The 20,850-nt window shown below is 39.3% G+C and overlaps 1 protein-coding gene across 1 annotated transcript; it reads left to right on the forward strand.

Annotated features, from left to right (window-relative positions):
* Nucleotides 1-401: 401 nt before the first annotated feature.
* Nucleotides 402-20,772, forward strand: LOC107091053 (zinc finger CCCH domain-containing protein 7B-like). Its single transcript, XM_015384774.1, has 21 exons — nucleotides 402-656; nucleotides 1,312-1,375; nucleotides 1,459-1,495; nucleotides 1,599-1,796; nucleotides 2,381-2,539; nucleotides 2,780-2,920; nucleotides 2,993-3,035; nucleotides 3,645-3,886; nucleotides 4,018-4,303; nucleotides 7,104-7,162; nucleotides 8,650-8,749; nucleotides 9,412-9,573; nucleotides 9,658-9,863; nucleotides 9,948-10,048; nucleotides 10,158-10,339; nucleotides 10,574-10,653; nucleotides 12,363-12,616; nucleotides 12,720-12,825; nucleotides 14,884-14,992; nucleotides 17,750-17,883; nucleotides 19,588-20,772. Exons 2-21 carry the CDS (start codon nucleotides 1,317-1,319, stop codon nucleotides 19,621-19,623), a joined length of 2,694 nt encoding a protein of 897 aa, XP_015240260.1. The 5' UTR covers nucleotides 402-656; nucleotides 1,312-1,316; the 3' UTR covers nucleotides 19,624-20,772.
* The last annotated feature ends 78 nt before the right edge of the window (nucleotides 20,773-20,850 follow it).

Consider the following 20,850-nt stretch of genomic DNA (forward strand, 5'->3'; position numbering starts at 1 on the left):
CCCAGGCACCAAGGGTGGCAGTCCTTGGGAGTGGATTTCAAACTCACAACCTCAGGATTCCAAGCTCTATGCCCTAACCAATAGGCCACCACTCCCAAAAATTAATAAATGAATTGTACTTTATGGATCTCACAATGGAGAAATTGACTCTCTGCATCTAACCCATCCCCTTGGGGAGCAGTGTGGGGTTAAGGGTCTTGCTCAGAGACCCAGAGTGGCAGTCTGTGGGAGTGGGTATCGAACTCACAACCTCAGGATTCCAAACCTTAACCAATAGGCCGCCCCTTCCCAAGTAAAATAAAAGAAACATTTTATTCTTAGTTTTACATATAAAATATCAACATATTTATAGAGTTTTTGGGGAAAATATTATCAGCAGAACTTTGGGGTCTTACTGCCATCATGCGGCCGCAATCTGACCTGGAAACTTGTTGCGATTTAACCGCTGGCTGAAGCAGCTAGCAGCTAGCTACATTAGGAAGCCAGGCTAATTTGCGGCTACAGCAGATAAACTCTCGTTAGGTTCAGTCTCCAATGACACCCAGCGTCCAGAAATGCTCCCGGCTACTGCCTGATATCCGGTCGCTCAGATCTCCTAAGCCTTGTCTCCAGCCCACCGGGAGCTACCCTGATCCAGAAATCGCAGTAACTTCTCGGTGAGTTGCCATGCTAGCCCCCCTCATAGAGCTTTGGCTAATTCAGCCAAATAACTTTTTAACATGCGTGTTAAATAATAATATATCGGGTTTTCTTGCGTTGTACAACCCTTTATATGGCGTGCGAGTCGCGTTGAATGTTCAAAATAAAAGCTTTTTGTCTTTTACTGTTTTTTTTTTTTTTTTATTGAAGCTAAGTAAGTGTTAGCTGGTGTTAGCATGTAGCATTAGCTGGCTAACAATCCCGTCAGGTAAACTCAGGTAGCGGTGCTTTCAGTAAAGAAACTGGTTACTTTCCGGCTTCTGGGTGTTTGTTTTCTGTCTCTCAGTTTTAAAATAAAATATTAGTTAATATATTATAAGTAAATGTATAAAATACCGAGTTAAATTATAAAACGTTGGTAAAATGCTGTTTTCTGTTTTGCCATTTAAATTAAAAGACATTCAACTATCTTCATAAATTAAATGTTTACAGTTCAACTTCAAAACTAAATTATGTTATTTGGCACTATGTGAATCTGGTATTTTATATAAGTTATAGATATTAATTTGCATTATCTAAGCTTAAATACACGCTTAAAGGAAGAAATTTTTTTTAATAAGCTAATATCAGGAGATATCAACTCTAACAAGGCAGTCCTGTTTATATCCACAGATAAAATGGATGCTGATCGACAGAGGCGAAGAGAAGAGATCCAGAGGGCAATGAGCTTCATCCAGTAAGAAGCAATCAAATGTTTCATTCTTAGATTAAACATCAACTGAACCAAGATCCTGATATTCTGACTTTTCCATCCACCAGGTCATCATTGCCTTTCCCTGAGCCAGAGAGCTATGAGGTACAGCTCGATGCTCTATGCCGTCCGCCTTCACCTGACCTTGTTTTAAAATGTTATGCTATTTTTTGTTGTTGTCGTTCTTCTCTCTGTGCTTTCCTTATAGGCATTTCTGACCCAGTTGGTGTGCAACTTGCTCGACGAGGGAAATTCTTGCTTTCGTGACGGTGACTGGCGTCAGGCAGCTCAGCAGTACGGAGAGGGAGTCAGCGTCGCACGCTACGCGCAGGCCGAAGCCGTCATCATCCCGCATGAGCTGCTGGAGAGCCTCTATGTTAACAGGGCTGCTGCCTTTTACAAGATGGTGAGGGCGTATGTGAACCGATGGATGGATTGCCTCAAGAGACAGAGATGCTTAGGATGCTGTCACACCCTGCCGATATATCCAGCGTATGCCCGGCATCTCAGAATCTTCTAAAACTTTCTATGAATTTTTTCAATTTTGGGCGTATACAGAGAGTATTCATAACGAGTCCAGGACTTAGGTCCATCCACAGCCTAACTTATGCGTCATGCACGGCAGCCTGCATAAAAAGATGTCTTTGATCGCGGCATTAACCTAGCTGCCCTTTACCGCCCACCCCAAAAAAAGGGTAAAAAAAAAAATAAAAATTATATTTTGAGCATCCTCAAAGTTTCCCAACGTATCTGCCGTATGTCGACGTGTACCAGCGTGTTTCAACGTGCTCATAACTTATACAAAACATACCCATAACTTATCCAACGTATGCCAGCGTTTTCGCCAGAGTTTTCGTACGTCAGGCATAAGCTGGTCTAAATTGTCAAGGTGTGACAGGTGGCTTTAACTGCACATTTTTATCTGATTTTTTTTTTCTTGTTTTAAATAAAAAAAACGTAACGGTTGATGTGCTTTTTTTTTCTTCTCAGAGGGAGTATGAACGTGGCATTCAGGACTGTGAGAGCGCACTGTGTGTGTCGGAGGGCAGCCGCAGGGCTCTGTACCGAAAGGCCCTCTGCCTGAGGGAGCTGGGAAGACTCAGGGAGGCTTATGAGAGTGGAACCAAATGTCTCCTAACAGCGCCACACGTATGTCTCTGTACCTTATTCACATTTTGTCAGGCAGTGACCCAAAATATAACTTTTTTATAACATTTTATTGATTTAATCTCAGTGTAATAAGTCATCTCCATTGTTTTGTTTTTTTTCCCTATTCAAATAGAATTCAAGAGCTGCAGTTGATACTGAAATCCTAAATAAATGTATTTTGGTACCTGTTGAAAGCAGTGACATGGATTTTAAACGGTCTCTTTATTTCTGCTTTCACAGGATGTTCTGGTCATCGACCTGGCCCAGGATCTGGCCAACAAGCTGGGATTGAAGGGCCGTAAAGCCTACGTCAGCCCGCAGACCGAGTCCACATCTACGGAGGGCGAGAGTCACGGGGAAACGTCCCCGCCCACTGGAGAAGTAGGTGCAGCTTGGTTTAAAAGAAGTTCCCCCTGAAGGGACTGAAAGCTGATCATTTCCCCCTCTCCTCAGATGTCCTCCAATGGGCTGGAGTCCCTGGGTGACATTGGACCAGGTATGACAAACTCACCTTTTCTATAGCTAAATTTGAATGCATGGGCTGCATCTTCCAAGGACGCCGTCTACCTGGACTGGGTCCTTAGAAGTCCGTGAAAATAAGGAGAGCGTAAGAGTTTTGGCTGTGAGTTCAAACAGGTTCAAGCCGTCTCCAGCTTTCACCGCCGTGCGCTGTGTCGCTTAGCAACTGTGACAGATTATACACAAAGCAGGAAAAGAATGAATACTGAAATTTTCACGTTTTCTTTTACATTTTTTTTCTTTTTATTTATGTAAAGTGAACAAAACTACACTTATGAGAATACAGAGTGGAATAAAGATGAAAACCATCGGGAGCATGAAAAAATAAAAGCAAAGGGGTACAAAGATATAACTAAATCTAAACAATTCATGTATAAAAAATATATCTGCAAAATCTCTTATATTCAGCAACAAGAAATACCTCACACAACGAGGAATCTTGGAATCCGACCAGACCTCAGCGCCGTGCTATGACGTAATCGTCCTACGAATCTGGCCTTTGGATGACGCAGCCCATGAATTTGAATTCAGCCATTTTCCTGCTCCTGACGTTCTCCTCACCTTCTGCTCTCTTCACCAAACTCAGCGGACCTGACGGACGCACAGTGCATCCCCGCCCCCTTGGCCACGCCCATCCCAGTCAGCGATGACCCAGCCATCACGGTGGTGACCTCGTGCACCGAGCTCTCGGAGAGCCCCAGCAGCCAGACCCTGCCTCCCATGCCGTACTCCGTCCCGGTGTCGGAGCACATAGACGAATGCAGCACCAGCGTCATTAAGGACGGCTTGGAGAACCTTTTGGACTGTATGCCCAAGAAAGTTAGTGAGGTAAGAAACTCAAAGAAAGATCATTTTCTAGCCCAGATATAAGTATGAAAACAGAAGAATCTTAGAGATCCCTCGTGGCTGTTTGCTGAGCGATGACATCATCAGCGGTTGTATTCATCTCTGTTTGCTAGAGCCCGGTTCAAGGTGCCATCCCCACCAACCTCCCCAACACAGCTGTCGGCCTTCGGCCTCCTTACTCGCCGGGCCTTCCAGCGCCGTCGCCCCAGCTTCCCCCAGCCTTCTTCAGCTCCTCCATCAGCGACATGCCCCCCCTGGAGAATTACACGTCGCTGCGGGACCAGGCCTCCACCCAAGCGCAGGACGCACTAGGAAGCTTTTCTGCAGGGGCCTCAGACGGAGAAGGAAAGGGAGTCACTGCTGGTGGGCTCGACTCGTTGTCTGAATACACTCTTCCTGGTGAGCCATGTGTCTCAGTTTCATTCTAAGTAGATTTCATCTTTGATTTGGACTTTTTTCTTTCATTAGATCTCACTAAACTTTAAAATAATCATCATTGCTGCCAATAATGGTCTGTTTTATGGTTTTGTGCTGCTAATTAGCTTGTAGAGCTACTGGTCCTTTTAGCTCTATGGCTAACAGCTAACAGCTGACTTTTGTTCTATGTGAAACATCTCAAGCTCATCTAGATTGGATGAGTTTTCAAGTCTCGTCTTTTAGGTCAGGACTTGGACTAGGCCATTCTGACAAGCTGGTATGCCTTAAATGAGACTTATAATTAGAGATGGTTAAAAACAGGGTTTTAGGGCTGATACTGATTATATATGTGCTGCCGATTATTTAGGCCAACATTGCTTTTTCTTCCACTGTTTACACAGTAAAAAAAAAAACAGAATAATGATAAACGTTACTCAACTCTCAATCTAAACAAAAGGAAAATATTTTTAATAAATCAAACAAAAATATTAATAGTGCAGACAGACAGAGCAATGCCTGTGCTTCACGTTATCACAAGGCATAGCTGCTGAACACACTAAAGAATCAGTGAATAAGAGGCTTAAAGAAGCAAAAACCCACTAATATCAGCGGGCCGCTGTATCTCTAGCTCTGATCTAAACCACAGTGGTTGTGTGGTTGCAAGATGAGCCTCGGTCCCGGTCTCGGGCCCTTTCTACGGTTCAGCAGGGTTTCCTTCTGCCCTCACATATAATATGGTGATGAGAAACTCAGATTATTTCATTCTAAATCAGATTTATACTTTTTTTTTTTTTTTTTCCTTTAGTTTTACAAAACCAAACAAAAAACAATAGGGGAAAAAAACATGCTTTTCTAACAATCATCTCTTTATGTAGTTGGTCTGAAATCAGAGATCAGCTAAATACAGGCTGTCTAGCATAACTCTAAAAATAATTTGCAGTTCCTCCAACTGTAAATAATGTAAATAATGGCTAGTGGTGTTAAAAACTAGATCAACTATGAGTTTATCATAGGACAAAAAGAGTTGATGCCACTCTGACTGTAAAAGCACATGGACTGGTGGGGAAAAAGTCTAGATTTACGAATAATTAACCAATAATTTACATTCCATTGTTTTTTCAAATATGATTATTACATTTTTCATCCACATTTCTGTTTTTTAGAGTTTTGGTTTTCTTTTATTTAGCATTTTACAGATCACCTTCTCTTTACCTCAAGCTTTAGGTTGATGCTAACTTCTGAGCAGACCAATAGAAATGCATCTTTGCTCCTCACGCCAGAGGAAAGCCCGCCCCCAGAAGTGAAAGGGATGTGATCTGGCAAACAAATTTAAGAAAAATTCAATATTAAAAATAATTTTTAAAAAATTTCTGGATTTAACTTTTTTTTTTTCTCCAAATTATAATTAACAAAATGTTTTCTTTGCTTGCAACAATAGTGGAACAAAACTCACTACACAGTTTGAGTGCTAAAATTGAGTTATTCCAGCATGATGCTGCCATCACCTTGTTTTTGCAGTATTAGCCTTTCTCCATCTGCAGCGTTTTGCTTATTGGCTGATCAGTCTGAGAATGACCTCATCTGACTGGATCGTTTCCTTTCTTCATTCCACACTAACATTTTTTTTAGGGATGCGTCGAAAATTCAGCCACTGGGAAATTTCAGCTGTAAATGACTATAAATTTACAAAAAAGTTAAAAGAAAACAATCCACTGGACTTTGTTTCCAAGTTTGAAGACGTTTCTCTTCCCATCCAGGAAGCTTTCATAATTTAAAATGTCAGAAATGGCGTTAAATTTGAGGCTTTATAAAGCCTCGAGGGAAGCGAAACGTCTTCAAACTTGTAAACGTTGCATATTAATCTCACTGCGCACTCAGGTCATGGGCACAAAATGCCAGAGAAATCCAAACGTCCGCATCACCATTCAGAATATAAGGAGAATCCGACACGGAAAAGGAAAGTGACACAGAACATGTCCGCTACGTCTGCGGCGGACATGTATGAGGAGGCAGGAAGGTTTCCAAGGGATTCTGCTGAGGTAAAGGGCATAACAAATAAAAGAGTATTTAAAAAGAGTTTTTAAATAAGGTTATTACACATCTTAGCCAAAAAAAATATAAAAAATTATTATTTTTTATTTATTTATTTTTTTACAGCACTAGTGACAGTAGGAAAGGGGGTATGAGAGAGGGGAAGAGACATGCGGCTAAAGACCCAAGGTCTGATTTGATCCCGGGTCGGCTGCGTTGAGTACTAAAGGGCAGATTAGACTTCTGTAACCGCACACATCAAATGTCGCTTGGGTCTGGACAAGAACCAGTTTTGCTGGTATGCTTCTGCACCATCGTTCTGGTATTTCTAGAGACGCGCAGCAGTTTCCCGCCAAAACGCAAGGGGAAGCCTATTTGAGAACTCGCAAGAACTTTGCAGATTGTACTTACGAACCTCCTCCATTAACATTTCGTCGTAGTTGTCCATTGTTGTTCCTTGGTTTTTGACAAGAACACAGAGACAGATTCGACGGTTGCAGAGGCTATGGATCAGAAGTATAAATTTGGCCTTAACATCATTTTTGGTGCATCCCAAATTTTATTGTAACTTTATGGCTGTATTGTGTAAAAGTTTAAGTGATAATTCACAGGACTGCAGAGGCTTTGGCTTCTTTCCAGCGGTGTATGTTTTTTTTTGGAACAGTATATAATATCAGCTGGAGATCAGAGGCGAGTCGGCATTAGTGCAACTTAGTGTCTGACGTCAGTGTCCTCATTTCTATGCCTTCAGGGGGACGAGTGTGTCACAGTTTCATCCCTGGAATGCGCAACCACAGTGCTGGGCACACGGTGAGTAAAAACATTTGATTTCATAACATCTTGATTTATTTATGGCGTAAATGTGAAAAAAAGTTTGTAACTTGTTAAAGTACTTCCATCCTGTCCGATTTGTCAACAAGTTTAAATACAGTTGGCAGTTTTTTAGCTTCTCCATTATTTTATTTCAGTATAGATAAATTTAACCATGTATGGATTCTGGAAATCAAGGTTATTTGAACATAACAGTATTGATGTTTTATATTTATTTTGGTTCTCAGGAGGAATCGGTGTACATAGAATGCTTTCATATTGTTTTAAATAATAAACATCTAATTAGACCAGAAAAAGTCTGTGGCTTTACAAGTTACTCCATTTTCTGGAGAGATGTTTGCAAAAATAGATTTTCAAGAAATTTTAACTTAGAAATAGACCAAAGCATCAGCTTGTCCATAATTTTTGGCCACAAATTTGTTTTTTTTTTAATTCTTTAGTTTGCCAATCAGTGCCATCATAACTCATCAGTACATTTAGCAGCAACGCCTTAAGATTACTTACATTTTATTCTAAACTTTTTCATCATTTCTCTTTTTGGTTGGCAACGCTTTTTTTACTGTACATCAATAACTATGTAATAACATGATATTCACATAGCAAGTCACACTATATTACTTGCTAACAAGAAAAACTATTTAATTACCCCAAGATTAATTAATCAATTAATCTCAGGTAAGCATTACATTTGTATGTAACTATGAAACAATGGAGACTTTTGGTGGGTTACCACATAACATTTTCTGTTATTGGCCACCACCTTCCAATGGCTTACAAAGTAAATTGTAACTCGTGATCACGCAAATAAAGCATTATGAAACTAAACAAATAAATAAGAGTTTAAAGGTATATTAGAGGATTTTCATGAATTTTTGAAAAGATAGCCCTCTCCACTTTAAAATAAAATGCACATGCACAACCCTGTACCTCCTATCGAGAGGAAACACCTATTAAAGGCGTTTGAGAGCGTGTACGATCCCATTTCTCCTTGTGCACGTACTGTTTTAAAGTTGCTGTCCACATCGCTCATACAGGCTTACTCGCTTGTTGGGCGTGCAGGTGGCACCCACGTACGGAGGCCTTAGTCCTTGACGCAGGCGACACGGGTTCGAATCTGGCCTGTGGTCCTTTGCCGTATGTCTCTCCCCCTCTCTCATACCCCCTTTCCTGTCAGCTTACTGTCAAAAGAACGGGCCACTAGTGCAGTGAAACCTTAAAAGAAAAAGATTGGCTTACTGTATTCTAGGTTTATTTTTCTTTTATATGCCAAGTAAAAAAACAGCATTTTACTAGATAATAAAACATTAATTTATTGCTGTCAGTGAAATGACAGCATGAAGCGGTTATTTCCTTGTTATTACATGATTATTATTGTATTGTAAAAGAAAGCGCTACCATTTGGTTTGTAGTTGTGATAATTTTTTTCTTACTACCCTTCACTCTTCTTCGGTCCCTTTCTCCTTCAGAACGGACCAGGAGGAACCAACCTCTCTCTGCTCTCCAGGAATCCTCTGGCAGCCACTCACGAGTTTCGCCAGGCTTGTCACGCCTGCTACAGCCGAATAGGTAGGATACGTGGATATTCACTTCAGTTCAATCCAGTTATACTTTATCAAACCCGGAAGGGAATTTCAATAATATCAGTCGCCTTTCCGTTTTTTTTTTTTTTTTTCTAAGTTCAAATTTTAATATTCTTAGTTGTATGAGAATTGTCGAGACAAACTGGAAACATTAATCATTTTAGTTTAAAAAGTTTAGAATCGGACTGTTTTAAATGGAATGGCGAAAGGTTTTTAATTTATTATATTAAAGGGGAACGCCGTTTTTTTACACTGGCCCCTTGATTTTATGTCTTTACATCATGTTCTACTCACCCATATGAGTTTTGTGTCATTTGGAGCCGTTCTGAAGATATTCTGTTAGGTTATATCCAGTAACGTCTTCCTATGAGCAACGACTTAAAGGCACAAACTAAACTGTTCATAATTTATTCTTTATGGTACGCCAGTATTCATAACATGTAGGCCAATCACTGTCCCCCAGACATCCACGTTTATATTATTTATATTATTATGTTTTAAAAACAAAGCGGCGCGTGTATGACATATATAAACCGGCATTCCCCTTTAAAGAGATGCTTAAAAAACAAACTCATATTTATTATTAGCTCAGATAGAATCAGATGAAGGTTGTCTTAGGTGGATTTCTTTATCTAAAACTCTCCACAGGTCCTCGAGTGATGGACTACAAGTACCAGCCAGAGGCAGCTCACCGCTGCAAGAGAGATGTCCTGTTATGTCGTCTCAAAAACACAGATGATCCCACCTGGAAGAGGATTCGCCCCAGGCCCGCGCGGAATAACTTCCTGGGAGCCTTTGTGCTTTGTAAAGGTATCTAAAATGTGTTAGAGGCTGGAAAGCTCAATGGTAGAGAACGACTGGAATCCAGATTTGAACCTTTTCTGGGTCCCACAGAGGTGCAGGAGCGCCAGGAGTGCCAGTACGGGGAGAACTGTACGTTCGCTTACTGCCAGGAGGAGATCGACGTGTGGACGCAGGAGAGGAAGGGGGCGCTGAGCCGAGAGCTTCTGTTCGACCCTCTGGGCAGCACCGAGCGGCGGGCGCTCAGCGTCACCAGGCTGCTGCAGCTCCACATGGGCATGTTCATGTTCCTCTGTGAGGTGAGGCTCAGCATGGTGCTTTGCTCTTCCCTTTTCAGACGGTTCTTTTTAAACCGTCAGTCTCTCCTTTTTTTTTTCGTGCAGGAATGTTTCGACAGTAAGCCTCGGATCATCAGCAAACGCAGCAAAGAGAATCTAGCAGTCTGCTCAAACCTCACAGCACGGCACCCATTCGATGATAACAAGTGAGACAAATTCTGTATCGGTCCTCAGGGCCTTCTGGAAGCTTCTACTAATGAAAATTAGCTGTGGATCTTCATGGTCTGATGGCTTGGTTCTGAATGTCACCTCCAGGTGCCTGGTCCATGTGGTGCGCTCGGCTAACGTGCGATACAGCAAGGTACGGCCCCTGCACCCCCTCTGCCAGTTCGACATCTGTCGGCATGAGGTTCGCTACGGCTGCCAGCGGGAGGACAGCTGCTCCTTTGCTCACTCTGTGATCGAGCTCAAATGCTGGGTTCTGCAGCAGGACACTGGTATGTTTAACCGCCGCTCATCTATCCTGGGAACTCCGTATTCACGTTGGGAATAAAACTGTTGCACAAACTGTTTAAATGAAAAATGGTGAAGTTTGGAAATTTTTTTATAGATGTGGCTGAACTTAGAAGAAATTATGGAAAGATATTTGTACTTATATTCGTTTATATAACTTATATTCTTATATATAAAGTGTCCTTTTTTCCCTTTTTTCCCCTAATGTATTCTTTCAGGAATCACCCATGAAGAAATGGTCCAGGAGTCCAAGAGACACTGGCAAAGGCTGGAGCAGAACTCTCAAAAACAACACAAGGTACAGCTGGTGGTCTGAAAAAGAGAGAGGATGAAATCCTTTTTAGGGCAAAAAGAATTCATCTGAATAACAAATTATCGAAATAGTTAAGTCACTATGTTTTTTATTTTTTAAAAATTGAATAATTAAATGTATACCACCTCTAAAACCGACCATTTGCTGCATGAAAAACCCATTCAGACCGGAAATAAAGCCCAAAGGTCTAAAGAATAAAATAAGATGGAAAAAATTCATTGCTTTTTCCTCAAATCCAACAATTTTTGTTTAGTTTGTTCGTTTGGTTTAAGTTAAGTCAAATTGTTTTATTAGGCATCTGTTGTTCAGATAGATTATCAAAATAATCCTCAATTATAGCCCTTAGTTTTTTCCCCAGGTCTAAATAAGTGGGGAAAAAAACAGTTATGGTTTTTTTTTAAGTTTGGTTAAAAAGAAACAAGCCTTTTAATGCTCCATACATCAGTTTCCCAACCTTTTTTTTTTTTTTGACTTGTGTTCCCCCATGGGCAGTCAAAATTACTGATGATTGTTCAAAGGTGGAATGTACAATAACTGACATAAAGACTATTTAACTAAATCTTTCAATTTGAACATTTAATTTTTAAAATGTTATGCTTTCCAACTCAAATAAAAAAAAAACAACATAAGGATGTTGCCTGGATGTTAGTAATCGAAATAAATACAAAATAAAATCATATTATAAACCTGGATTAATAATACTGTATTGGTAATACAGTAACTCCCTTTTATTAAAATTTAAACTGGATTAATTGGGGGAAAAAATGATAGCCAGAGTGCCAGACTGACTTAATTAGTTTTATTTTGTTTGCATTGAGTCACAGCAGAAGGTGAATTCGGAACATATCAGAGAAATGTACTTTTTGGTTGATAAAAGCTTGTTTAATTTTTCAGTTGAGTCCTCAGAAAGCAAAACAGATCCCAGCCCTATTTCATTTTACAACCTAAGAAATGAAATATTTTCATGTAGCCTTTGCAATGCACTCGTGGACCACTAGGGGTACACGTACCTCAAGTTGGGAAACACTGCCATTTACGACAATGTTGAAACATCAAGTTAAGTTGAAAAAATAGTGCAACTTGAAACCACAAAGGGTGCTAACCTTGTACAACCCCTGGCAAAAATGATGGAATCACCGGCCCTGGCAGATGTTGTAGAAAAAAAGCTGATCACAGACATGAGATATGCTGGTGAAGATTCTCAGTCATCCAGGTCATGGTCATTCCAAAAACGTTGAAAAACAATCTACTGGACCTTTTTTTTCCAAGTGTGAAGACAATTCGCTTCCCATCAAGGAAGCTTTTTCAATTCAAAATGTCAGCTGACATAAAAATAAAGTCATTCCTAATGGCAACTGCCTGGTTATAAGAAACGCTAAAAGAAATCTAGAAAAACAATGTGGTAGTCAGTAATGGTTAATTTTTTAGACCAAGCAAAGGTAAAACAATATGGAATCAATAAATTCTGAGAAAAAAAAAGGGAATCATGTAAAACTTAAGAATACTGAAACACTTAGACCCTGACTTTATTGAAACTAGCAGATAATAAAACCCGATGAGTGTCTAAGCAGTTAATGGTTTACATTTTCAGCTCTAATCTCAGGAATGTTCTAAATTATGGAATGAAAACGGAGCCTAGAAAAGCTGGAAGTTTTTAAAATGAAATGACTAGAAATCTAATCTGTCTCTTTCAGCCCATCCACATCCCCCATCAGAGCAACAGCATGCCGGCGGGGGGGATGGGGGTCCTTGGTGGTGGAGAAGGAGTGGGAGCGGGAGGAGTGGGTCCATTAGGGGGTGTTGGTGTGGGGGGGCTGGTCGGAGGGCCAGGAAGGGGGCGCCCCCTCAACCTAAAGATGAAGTTTGTCTGTGGTCAGTGCTGGCGGGAAGGACAGGTCAACGAGCCCGATAAGAACCTCAAGTACTGCACCGCCAAAGCTCGGCACAGGTACGGCTGCTCTCACGCCATCCAACCGGTTCTAACCGGTCTTTCTGTTCAAGCTAAAGAGCTTCCACATTATTGACCTTGAAATGCCTTTGTCCTTCTGCAGCTGGACGAAGGAACGCAGAGTCCTCCTGGTGAAATCATTTGAGAAGAAGAAGTGGGTGGTTGTCCGACCTCTGCCCTTTTCACGCTCCTACCCACAGCAATACGACGTGAGTTCATTTTCAGAGCTGTGTGCGTCTGTGCTGTTCTTTGATTCAGTTTACAAGGGCTGTGGTTTCGTTATATATTTATATATGTAATATTTATTATTATAAATTATGAAAATTTGAGAAAAAGTAAGGATTTTTTAATCTACATCTACTCATTAATAAAATTAAGGGGTAATCTTTTAGTGAAACCAATAGTCTTATTTTAGTGGAAATAGGTTCTATACGTTAGCTTAAATCTAAAACATGCAAAAAAACTTTTTTGTTGGCCTAGAAACACATTTTTAGATAAAAAAAAAAAAAAGATAATAATAATAATAAAATGCAATCCTGAAATTAAACCTTGAAAAACTTTTCTCTGATTCTGTTGTATAAGTTATTGATTTAAAAAAAATAATAATTTAAGTTATTTATTTTTCATCATTGTAGTTATCTTTTTTAGTATTCAGTTTTTTTTAGATATTTTTTGAAAACATTTTTTTTTTTGTTGAGTTTTACAGAATGTATTCTTATCAAATTAAGTTTAATGGATCACTGGAGGAACGATGATGAAGTTCTATTCATGGACTTTAGCAACAAAATTATTCAATTGTTGTTATCTGTGAAATGTGATTTGAAAACAATGCAGTTCATAAAACTTCTGAATTTGAATAATGAAGTGTACAGAATTTAAACAAAAGATTTGAAAATATATAAAAGTTAAAAGAAAAGAAGATTTTTTTTTGTTTGTTTTAAAATAAAATAAAATAAAAAGTGATTGAAAGTGTTATTTGTGGATTGCATTTTTTTATTTCCATTTAAAAAATGATTTTTTTCAAAGTGTCATTTACAAAGTCTTCTTAACCCTCTTTCTCTCTGAAAATAGGGGATTAATGCGAGTCTTTCAAACATGTATCGACCTGCCAACAATCTGCATTTCGCTCCCTTCCCACCGGCTTAAAAAGCTGTTCTAACCCCTCGCTGGCAGCTGCGTGACATCATCACTTTAGGTTAGCGTTGATGATGTCATCAGTGTGACAGAAATCAGGAAAGTAAACAATGGAGAGCAACATGTAAAGGAAGCCAGGGCGTCATCAGTGAGCTTTAATGTTTCTCTCCATTATCTGTCCGAATCTGCTCCGTGTTTCTTGAACATAAACAGAGGTGTTTCGGCTTGTTAAATCGGAAGCGACTGGCGTGCTGTGTTAAAGTCCATACGTTGCATTCAATGGTCTCACGTAATTTAGCGGGTCAACCCAGCTCTGGTGTTCCCACAGCATGCCCATCAGAGCTGAGGTTTGATTTTAACGCGAGTCGCGTAGCATGCGCCAGTAAGCTGATCCCACTGCCGCTAAAAGCCCATTGTTCCCAGGTTTAAACAGGTTTTTCAGCCAGTGGGAAAGAGGTATTTCCTTACAATAATAATGAAACAGATTTCACTCCTAATGGTCCTTCTTTAGGGTTAAATTAGAAAGAAAAACCCATGATTATTAAAAGATGGAAGCTTTGGGTTTTAATACACATTTTTCATTTTGAGGAGATTTCCGTCTCTCTCTGTAAGCCTTTGCTTTAATTGAAAAACAAAATCTCTTAAAAACGTTGAATCTCTGCTTCATCAGCCTGTGGTGGCAGAACACAGCAGGGGGCACACAGATTCAGTCTAAGGGGGCTGTAAAAGGCCCCATGGCCACATTTTGGACACTCCTGTGGTAGATGTGATTTCCTGTTGGTTCACTGAGCTGTTCTATCTGCTGACCTTAATGTTCACATAAATAAACTCTTATTATAGGTATGTTTACATGTTACACTTGTTATATTGATGTAAAAATGTTTTATGTTTCTCTAAATATGTGAAATATCACCCTCTTCTCTGCAAGTTTACAGAGCTGGATCTCTGACAAAATCTTAATAAAAGCAGTTTAAGCTTTAAGTGTCATGGTGACACATGTTTAAAAAAAAAGGTGGAACTTTTAATGCTGTCAGACTCAGTCTTTTTAGGATCAAACTGAATGCTTTAACATCTGGCAGAAGGATCCCTGTCCCTCTTTGTAAGTGAAGCTTTGTGTTTTGTGTGCGGAGCAGATGTGTGTGCATGTGATGAAGCAGAAGAAGTGCCACTACATTGGGAACTGCTCCTTCGCTCACAGCCTGGAGGAGCGGGACGTTTGGACATACATGAAGAACAACAACTGTGAGTTCAAAGTTCTTCTGTCAGACTTGGAAGTCATTAAAAATGGTTGTCTGAGGTGTCCTTGGTATGTTTGGTGCAGACTGAGGTTCCAATTTTTTATTTAATGTATTTTGCAGCAAATCTTTGTGGTAAAAACTTCAGTTAAATATCAACTTGGTGCAGTAGCATCCAGAAGGCAAAATGGGAGAGAATTATAACGATCCTCTGCTGTGGTGAAAATTATTCATACCAAATGGATCTGAATAATCTTTTGAGTTCATCTTTCCTGTAGATGATCGCTTGCAGCACATCTGCTCAGAGCAGACAGTCAAAAAAGACCCACAGCGTCTCAACTGCTCTCCGACTCACTGACAGGCAGAGGGAGAAGAGAAGATCTGTTGTGTTTTTGTAAAGTTAGAAAAAGAACTCGTCCAATGATGCCATGGCAGTGTGGGAGATGAAGGCATTTGTAGGAATATGTTCCGTCGACCGTGAATCCAGGTGCGCATGGAAGGACTCTGCGTGGCTCACAGTCTGCTCAGGTCTGTGGGGTAAAATGCTAGCATAGCATAGCCTGATGAAGGAAAGCTCCAGCTTTAGCTTCCTGAGGAAGCCAAATGTTTTAGGTTTTACAAAAGATAATAGATTTTTGGCATGTGGTTGAAGAACAGGACCTGGAGGGAAATAAAGACGTCTGTTTTTTCCAGAGACTAGTGGTTCCCAACAGGGGGTACGGGTACCCCTAGTGGTCCGTGAGTGCATTGAAAGGGGTACATGAAAATATGCTGGTGAAGATGTCATCCAGGTCGTAGTCATTCCAGAAAACTTTAAAAACAATCCACTGGACTTTCCCTTTACATCTGAACAGAAGACCTCGCCTATTCAGCCAGGCCAACAATTCCCTTTAACGACACCCGTTTCAGAGACGTAAACAGGTATGAGGTATTGCAGGCTAACAAATGAAGCAAAACGACCTCAATTCCAAATGAGTAGACCGGCTCGTCTGATTCAATTTGCATATTTTGTAAGCAAAAACAAGGCTTTGTTGAGCTGCTGTATAAAGCCTGGAACTCAACGCTATTCCTGACATTTTGAATTGAAAAAGCTTCCTGGATGAGAAGCAAAAGTCTTCAAACTTGGAAACACAGTCCAGTGGATTTAATTTTTTTTTTTTTTTACTTTTTTGGAATGAACATGAAAATGTTTAATTTCTCAGGTAATAAAATAAAATAGGTCTGGGATCTGTTCTCCTTTGTGAGAACCAACAAAAAAATAAAACAAGCTTTTTTCATCCAAAAAGTAAGTTTTGGACTGGATGTAAAGAACAGCCATGGATGATCTGCTTCCCACAACTGATCGAAGCAGCTTAGGTGTCATGAGTGATTAAAAACAAAGTAAAACAAATGGAGTCATTCTGACTATCATTTTTGTTCAGTATTTTGTTCCCAATTCCTCAAGTTTATATGTGGTTACAGAGGAGCTCCAGTTTTATAAATAAAGGTTTATAAGATTATTTTATTTTGTATTTATTTTGATTCTTTACTAACTTCTGGGTAATATATTTGTTTTTTTTATTTGAGTTGGAAAGACTAAAAGGCCTTAGACTGAAATACTCAAATTTAAATATTAAGTAAATAGATTTTATTTTATTATCAGTTATTTTACCTTCCTCTTTTGAGCAGTCGTCAGTACTTTTGACTGAAAGGTGGACTCATGGTAAGACAAAATGCCCAACAAGTTAAAAAAAAAGGTTGGGAAACGCTGTTAATCCCTGAACAAACCGGTTACTACGACTTTTTAATCTCGGATCCAATTTTTTTCCATGTCACACTGACTGCATATAGAGAGGCTCCAACTAGGCAGGGTGAACAGATCTGAGCAGATTCTTTTCACTTCTGTCTCTTTATCAGACCGTCATCTGAATAGAGCATCCTCTTTATTCAGATGGCAATGAAATACCTTTTGTCTTGGGTTTGGTTTAAATGATAACTGTTGTTTAGGTCATTGTTTTTTACTGAGGCAAAAAAGTTAAGAAAATCTTATTTAATTTGAATAATGATAGTAGTTATTTAACCTGTAAGCATTACTAAAATTACTCACAACAAAAGATAGTTTTCACTCCCGTTGAAGCTCGCTGTCGTTTTTGTTTTGAAGAAAATGCGACGGTATAAAAAAGTTTGATTAATTGTATTCCTCTCAAATTGCTTTTTCCTGATTACATTTTCTTCACTTCTGAGGGGCGGCTTTCCTCTGGAGTGAAAATGGGAAGAAGCATTTCTATTGGTCTAAATTCATGTTAGCAAAAATATTCCGAGTGTTCGGATTGAGCTTGAGGCCAGGAAGAGAATGAAAAGAATGCAAATCATGAAAAAAAAAAAAAAATTATCAGAAGAAAACAGCAGCTGATCAAAATTAATTTTCTGAATTTGATATTTTGCAGTTTTCCATTTCCAAACATGCTTTTTGCTGCAACAATAGTGGAACAAAATTCACCCCATAGCCCAGTTATATGATATTAAACATACAATGAATTTATTACTTGGTTTGCTTTTTTACTTACAAGAAAAATACTTTTTTTTTTCTTCAAATACAAGGATTTTTTTTGTTATTTTGACAAATTAAATGATGCACATATCAGGTTTTCCCTAAATCCACTCTAATTGATTTAAACTCCTGTTAACAGCAAGAAAAGGAACTTCTTCTTTCCAATGAAAATGAATTGAAACCCATTGTTTTTTAAAGGTCTTAATCTTGGATATATATATATATATTTTGCAGTGAGAGACATGCAGCAGATGTATGAGCTGTGGCTCCAGCTCACCAATCAGAACAGACGGACGGAAAGCTCCGCTGTGACCCCGCCTCCTGACGACAAGCAGGTCACCATCACAGCCGATTACACAGAAAACCTGGTGAGTGGTTTATAGCACTCAGAACGAGATAATAGATTGAACTAAAGTTGAATTCTGTCTTGTCTTTAGAAATTAGACATAATTTCGAATCTATTTTCCAGCTTTCCTGGTCTGAGTGGTGCATTTTTTATACTTGTAGCAGAGGAGACGTCACAAAGAGTGAGGTTACAGTATAACAGCGCTCAGCCTTTAGTTTAACACAGACCAATTACTTCCTCAATCACCAACATAGATGATTAATTTCTCGCCATAATTAGCTCAGCCAGCAGCACAGACACAACCTCAGTGTGGTTTCCCTGGAGAAAAGTCAGCGAGTGTTTTAATCCGAATAGATCACAGTCGGTCAAAGCTGGAAACCCTAATTAGGAAACATCAAGTTAAGGAAAACCTAGTCTATAACGTGGCTTTCTATGCAGTTTAATTGGGTCCATTATTGATTGGAAAAATCCAAAACCTCCTGAAGCAGACAGTCAAATTGAAGATGTATGTTTGCGTCAAACAAATTTGATTTAGCCCCTTAAACCCGGCGGGCCCGTTCCTGGGTGCAGTTGACACCAGTTGATGTTTATCTGTTTATAGAAATGACCAAAAACAGAGTCACATGGTGTTTCATCCACAATCGTTTCATGTTCAATGGGGCTTTAAAATGTATAAAACATCTTTCAAAACATTTATTCCCGAATACTTTTTGTTTTATAGCTGTGTAAACAAATCAAATGAGATTTAAAATTCCACCTTAAATGCGTGACTCTGGGGGAATAATGCAACAGCAGGTATTAGTTGTTAGCCACACCCCTAATGGCCGGCATTATTGGAAACTAGAGGCTTAGACCTTTCCAAGGAGGGGTCACAGGTAATTATGTGACCATTTCAGGTGATGTAATCGGCATGCGTTAAATAAGCTTGCTCTGTTATTCTTATTTTCTACTCAGTTTGGTGATATTCTTGGTAAATTTCAATGAACCGACGGCTAAATCTTAAGAGCAAAGGCTTTGTCTCATGCAGAAGGTCTCCATTAATGTAAATCAGCATATCTGTCTGGCCAGATTCCCTTTTATGAGTGGAAAAAGTGCATTTTTGCATAATTTGGCCACTTTTGGCAAAATAACATTTCCTCCCAGCACACTGCCCACTAAAACCTTTGTGGAACAAAGATGCTTCAACTTCAGTCTAAATGTATTTGAGTTATAGTCAAGATGTAGATCTATAAAGTCTGAAGGTTCATCCAGAGTTTCATTATGTTTTGCAGTATTTATTTTGGAAAAATGTTTGGCGAAGCTAAAGATTTTTCATTTTTTTCTTGGTTTAATCACCTATAAATCGGACATGGTGACGTTTTAAATAGTGGATCCACCTGAAAAATATTCCTCGATGCCTTTCTGTTACACAAAAACAAACAATTGTATTTCTAATTTATAGTTTCGGTGCTGTACTTTCTTTAATTCAAATATGTGATTTAAGGCACAATTTGCTTCTACGACCCTCTGGCTTAAGGGGTTAATAAAATGTAATCAGCTTTTACCTTAAATTCCTGATTCAGCGATGTATTTTCCTATTTTCTATTTACCTGTAAATAGTCTTTACAGGAATTTTTGTCTGAACTTTTGAGCCTTTTGGCCTGCAAAACTTGGCAACTTCCTTTGGTGTAGTTGGTTCATTTCTCTTCCTTTTTCTTTTTTAAGATGGTTTTATGTGTCATTCCAGGGAGGCCAGCATCTGTCCGATGGTGATGACCTCTGATTGTTACTTTCTGTAAACACATTGGATCATTGCAGACAGAGATGGAGGCGAGCCAACCACGACCGGTTGCAGCCGAAACGCCGATCATCATCCTGCCCTGTCCCCGGCGAGCTGCGAGAAAGCAGACGGGCGCTCAAGATGTTTGAACCCCATGATCACATATTCATCCACTTAAATCTTTACACACAACACACAGACCCACAGGCACTGCTTATCACTAAGAGAAGGCTTTTTAAGTAAGAACAAAAAAATTAGTTTTAGTCATTCTGCAGGAATTTCACAGTTTACTCCCCCAATACTCTTGAGTCTGTGTCCCCCTGCCGCCTTTTTTCTTCTTCTTAGCACTAAAGCGATTCACACCAGGACACGCTGGTCGCTGTCCAGAAATTTGCCACAATAGTTAAAGACGTTGCGCTCTTATTTTTGATGCTGAAACGATACGAGAGCCGAAAATTGCCAAGCTTCCCAGTGCTTCCAAATTCAGCTAGAAACCGTGGAAACTGTAAAAGCGCTGGAAAAAGAGGTTTCAGGTGGACACGCCTCATCAAACTATCAACCAAATCCTACTCTTCCCTTTACAGGAATCATGAAAACTGATTTGAGTTTGAGCGTTTTTGCTTTTGTTTTTTTGTTTTTGTTTGTTTTTTTTTTCCCTCGGGGAGTTACACTTCCTTGTTATATCTGCCATATTGGTAGAAAGTTTTGAATGTAAAGCCTGAACAGGCCTTCAAAACAAGGAAGTGAGTTGTTTAAGATGTTAATGTTGTAGAATGTATGCAGATATCACTCACCTGCCCTGAAATCTGGTGACATGTTAGCTCCATACCAGCTGCTCCTGCAGCGGATCGTCGCCCAGAGCCAAAGCTAAGATCCGTATCAGTTTGACAGACGAGCGAAAGAAAATGACTGAGAAGTTTTAAAGATATTGGTTTCTTTAAGAAAACTTAAAATGTGAATATAACTGAGGTCGGTATAGGAGGAACACAGAAAAGTCACTAATTCAAAATAGTTGATTGTATGAAGAGGAATTTGTTCCAATGTTATTGAAAGAAAGAAGATGTTTCAGAAAAGGAAAAACTTCAACAAAAGGTTTTAAGAGTAATTCATACCTTGTAAGCAAAGGTTTAGCCAATATTTTTAGTTTGCTATTTTTATTTTTTTTTTGCATATTTTATCTTTTCGATATTTTTGCAGGCGACTTAGTTTTATAACTGGCATTCTTTTCAA

The sequence above is a fragment of the Cyprinodon variegatus genome, unplaced genomic scaffold (genome assembly GCF_000732505.1).
Source record: "Cyprinodon variegatus isolate N-32 unplaced genomic scaffold, C_variegatus-1.0 Scaffold322, whole genome shotgun sequence".
NCBI classification, from domain to species: Eukaryota; Metazoa; Chordata; class Actinopteri; order Cyprinodontiformes; family Cyprinodontidae; genus Cyprinodon; species Cyprinodon variegatus.

Excerpts from the sequence above, each read along its gene's own strand:
- LOC107091053 (XM_015384774.1), top strand. The coding sequence starts at position 1,317 with ATGGATGCTGATCGACAGAGGCGAAGAGAAGAGATCCAGAGGGCAATG. Across the intron at positions 9,864-9,947 it reads TGTTCATGTTCCTCTGTGAG|GAATGTTTCGACAGTAAGCC; the intron begins GTGAGGCTCAGC and ends TTTTTCGTGCAG. Across the intron at positions 12,826-14,883 it reads CCTACCCACAGCAATACGAC|ATGTGTGTGCATGTGATGAA; the intron begins GTGAGTTCATTT and ends TGTGCGGAGCAG.